Source organism: Rhincodon typus, chromosome 8, assembly GCF_021869965.1.
Source record: "Rhincodon typus isolate 14 chromosome 8, sRhiTyp1.1, whole genome shotgun sequence".
NCBI classification, from domain to species: Eukaryota; Metazoa; Chordata; class Chondrichthyes; order Orectolobiformes; family Rhincodontidae; genus Rhincodon; species Rhincodon typus.
This window is the reverse complement of record NC_063339.1, coordinates 13713038-13717150: the sequence shown is the minus strand read 5'-3', so window position 1 is coordinate 13717150 and position 4113 is coordinate 13713038. Positions and strand designations below refer to the sequence as shown.

The 4113-nt window shown below is 46.4% G+C and overlaps 2 protein-coding genes across 5 annotated transcripts in view; one reads left to right on the top strand and one right to left on the bottom strand.

Moving 5' to 3' along the window:
- The window catches only part of LOC109934540 (NPC intracellular cholesterol transporter 2-like), a 14980-nt gene extending 13474 nt beyond the window's left edge, over positions 1–1506 (bottom strand). The window contains exon 1 of one of the 3 annotated variants that reach the window (XM_020533272.2): positions 1470–1506. The gene's annotated coding sequence lies outside the window, so the exon portion shown is untranslated. The other 2 variants (XM_048599626.1, XM_048599625.1) reach the window with 2 other exon arrangements.
- isca2 (iron-sulfur cluster assembly 2) overlaps positions 593–4113 on the top strand; it is a 37728-nt gene continuing 34207 nt past the window's right edge. The window contains exon 1 of one of the 2 annotated variants that reach the window (XM_048599623.1): positions 593–723. In XM_048599623.1, coding sequence (XP_048455580.1) covers positions 659–723 — 65 coding nt within the window. In that variant the 5' untranslated portion in view covers positions 593–658. The remainder of the gene's footprint in view (positions 724–4113) is intronic. The other variant, XM_048599624.1, reaches the window with a different exon arrangement.

The following is a 4113-nucleotide window of genomic DNA, read 5'->3' as shown; positions in this document are numbered from 1 at the left end:
ATACCCTAAGGGGGTGGGGTGTTATCAATGACCTCCCCCACCCAGGAGACATTGAGAAGAGGGGAGGAGATGTTGCCTATGAACCCACGCCCAGGGATGCGGAGAGCATGGTATCAATAACCTCGATGCCACCAGACGGGAATGGGAAGGGGAGGGAGAAGGATGTGGAGGAAAGGATCCCGCCCTGAGGCGGGGCCCTTTACCTTGCTCCCTCCTAGCCGCCATTTTGCGTCGGGGGCTGGAGGCGCGCCTCACGACGGTCACAAAACCACCTTGTGAGCCAAAACCCATTCCGACATCCGAGCCTTTATATCACACGGTCCCAGAAAAATCAGAATTTCTCCCTAAACTTTCATCCGACTGACGTCGCGGGGCGTGTGCGATGTGATTGACACGGGAAGGAGCCAATCACGACTGCAGGATGAACCAATCCCCCGTGACGCAGTCTTATTATGCGCCAATCGCCGTAGGGAGGTCCGTTGGGCGAGGGGGCGGTACCCACGTGTTCTGACGGACGTGCCAGTTGGCCAATGGAAATGACGGATCGGGGAGGGCGGGCGGCAGTTCGGACCAATAGGAGTGTGCGGGCGGGCGGTACGCGGTGGGACCATTGGCGGTTGGGGGGCGGGAAAGGGGCGTCGTGGTGACCGAGGGTAAGATGATAGCGACCGGGCCGCTGAGAAAAACCCTGCTCTCAGCTGCTGTTTGCCTTTGTTGGAGAAGGTGAGCCGCAGTAACTGTGAAAAATCCAAGATTATTTGTCGATTGTTATGAGTTCTGAAGCAGAGTCGTAGGGATGTTTACTGGATTAAAAAAAAAGTGTTTGCTCTGACCCCACATAGTGGTGCTAAGGACCGGCTTAAGTTTCTCCAGCAATTTCTGTTGTTAGTCTGATGTGACCGTTAGGCCACTCACTGCCCACCAGAAGCGGGCTGTCGTTGTCAGCGAAGGGCCTTCCCTGACCATATTTCACTAGGGAGGCTCGGCCTGCCACCAGGAACCTGAGAAACACATTTTCTGGCGGTGGGCTTTCACATCTGTGAATCCCTAAGTGCATAACTTCCACAGACGTCGAGTACAAGAAAGAGGGGAGGGGGGTTAAAAAAAAACACGAGAAACTCCCTATGCCGGGCAGAGCATCCGCCAGCTTGTGGACGTGATGGGCCTGAAAAACACCAAATCCGGTGGGACTGGTAACACATCTAAACCTCACCCCCTCCTCCACTGCCGCCTTGGTTCCACCCGGAGTTGAATTCTGGCTGGAAAGGCCTGTGTGCAACTTTCTTGCCAGGCATCCTTCCAGCTGAGGTCTGCAAAATAGCCACACGTGACTGAAACGGACTCTTTTGGTGCTAGCCAGGCATACCAATCTGACCTAGTCCCGTTGGCTAGCATTTGGCCCATATCCCCCTTACACTAATCCTATTCACATATCCATTCAGATGCCTTTTAAATGTATTTGTACCCACCTCCACCTGTTCCTCTGGCAGCTGATTCCATAAACGCACCACCCTCTGCATGGAAAACTTGCCCCTTGGGTACTCTTTTAAATGTTTCCCCTCTCACCTTAAAGCTATGCTAGTTAATTTTGGACTCCCCTACCCTAGGTTTAAAAAAAATCCTTGGCTATTCACCCTATCCATGCACCTCATAATTTTATAAACCTCTATAAGAGTCACTCCTCAGCCTCCATTTCAGGGAAGAAATGCCCCAGACTATTCAGCCTTTCCCTACAGCTCAAACCCTCCAGTCCTGGCAACATCCACGCCCTCTCAAGTTTAACAATATCTTTTATCTCGAAGGGTGACCAGAATTGTATGTGGTATTCTTAAAGGCCTCAGCCTGCCACCATGTATATTAGCCCAGCTGTAAGTGGACCTGTGCTGTTACGACTGGATGAGGAGGAGCGAGTTGGCTTCCCACCCTATCCCTGTAACTGCCTGGACATTACGGACAATTTAGTATGGCCAATCTACTTTAGCTGCTCATCTCTGGATCACTCAGCTAAGTACCCTGCTCCTAATTTCTCCCCTTACCCTTTGATCCTTTTAGCAGTCAGAACTTTCCAATTAAAATGTGATTAAATGAGCAAATAATCAAGTTTTTCTTGAGTCAAGCAAAGCAAATTTGTGAACTGTTACCAGAGTAAAAGACTAATTTCTACATCGTGCATATAGGGTTCGTGCAGTCATGCAAGTATAAAATTAGATGGGAATAAGGTCCAAAGCAAAGGAGGTTAAAAATAATACCAAAACAAAAATTGCTGGAGAAATTCAGTAGCTCTGGCAGCATTTGTGGAGGGAAAACAAAGTTGACATTTCAGGTCCGGTGACCTTTCAAAACTGAAGAATGGTCACTGGATCTGAAATGGTAACTGTAATTTCTCGCCACAGATGCTGCCAGACCTGCTGAGTTTCTTCAGCAATTCTGTTTTTGTTTCAGATTTCCAACAGCTGCAGTTCATTGTTTTATTTTATGATAAAATAATATATCGTTTAGAGTTCTTTGGTTGTCTTTGAGCAGTAAGATTGCTTTGTTTCTTGTTGCAGTCATGGTGCTTTTTTATAAATTCACTCATGGGGTGTGGGCATCACTGACTTGACTAGCATTTGTTGCTCATCAGTAGTTTCCCTCGAGTAGGTGCTGTTGGGTCTCATTCTTAAATGGCTGCAATCCAGCTGTATATTACAGTTATTGAAGGTTCTTGATTTCTTACTGTGGATGTTTCTGTGCAAACCCATTGCTAACTGTTCAGAAGGAGAAAAGGAGACAGCAGCCTGACTTCAGTTGTCTTCCAAAAGAACTTGTGGAACTGCCTGGAAATATTTGTCCCAGTGTGTGCAGGTACTTTACTTTTGAAGTTCGCTGGTTTCATTTTGACATTGTTTTGTGTTTAGGTCCCATTTCTCTTTGGAAAAATCACAGTCTCCATTTTAAAGTAACAGGGACTATAAAGCGATTCTGGGTTTGTGCACACCTGTCAGCAACAAAGCTCCTGCTCCCCTGATGCTGCTTGGCCTGCTGTGTTCATCCAGCTCTACACCTTGTTATCTTTGATTTAGCTCATCTGTTCCTGTGAAAGATGATGTTTTGCCAATTCGAGGGAACATTGTACCATATAGGTTTTGTTGAAGATTTAATTTGAAGACTTCTTGAGTAGTTTCTTCTGCACAGAACAAATGGTACTACACAACCTTCTGCAGCAAGAAGCTTTATACTACAGATCGTAAACATGATTCTTATGGTGGCTGCTTTGTCCACTGTGCATGAGTCAGGAGCCATTTTTTTTTCTTTATTCATTTTAAGTCAGTGGGAGAACAAGTAAGGCAGAGAGCTATTTTAAAGAAAAACTGAAAGAACTGCAGATGCTGTAAATCAGGAACAAAAACAAAGTTGCTGGAAAAGCTCAGCAGGTCTGGCAGCATCTGTGAAGGAATAAACAGAGTTAACGTTTTGGGTCCGGTGATCCTTCCTCAGAACTGAAGCCACCGGACCTGACAGATTAACTCTGTTTTTTCCTTCATGGACGCTGCCAGACCTGCTGAGCATTTCCAGCAACTTTGTTTTTGTAGCTATTTTAAAGATACTTATTCCAGACTTGTGCAGCAATCCATAAATGCCCAACAATGCCCATAGTACTAAAATTACAGATGTGAAGAGATCATGAAGATCCAAATGCCTCAAAGTAAAACTAGCCGTTAAAAGGTGCCTCAAGCAGGAAAATGAGCTGCCAGAGTACTTTTAGCCCCTATGATAGTGAGAACAATTTGTGGCTGAGAAAATTGGACAAAGTGCACAGACTGTTGGTTGGGTGAGTTGGTTTCGAAGCAGCATTGTGGAGAATGTGGAAAGACTCTTGGCTTTCTGAATCAAAGTTCAAAACCAGTTGTAGATGTCTCTTAGGTTTTGGAGTGGATCTGTAGTTTGGGTTGTGGGTGTTGAGGTTGGTTGCCTTGCCGAACTGGTTTGTTGTTCTGCAGACGTTTCGTTACCGTGCTTGGTAACATCCTCAATGCAGCCTCTGATGAAGCATTGGTGTGTTTTCCCGCCTGGTTTTTAAACTCTTGGGTCCGTTGCAATGGATTGCCTCACTTCCGGGTTTCCTCCGTAGTG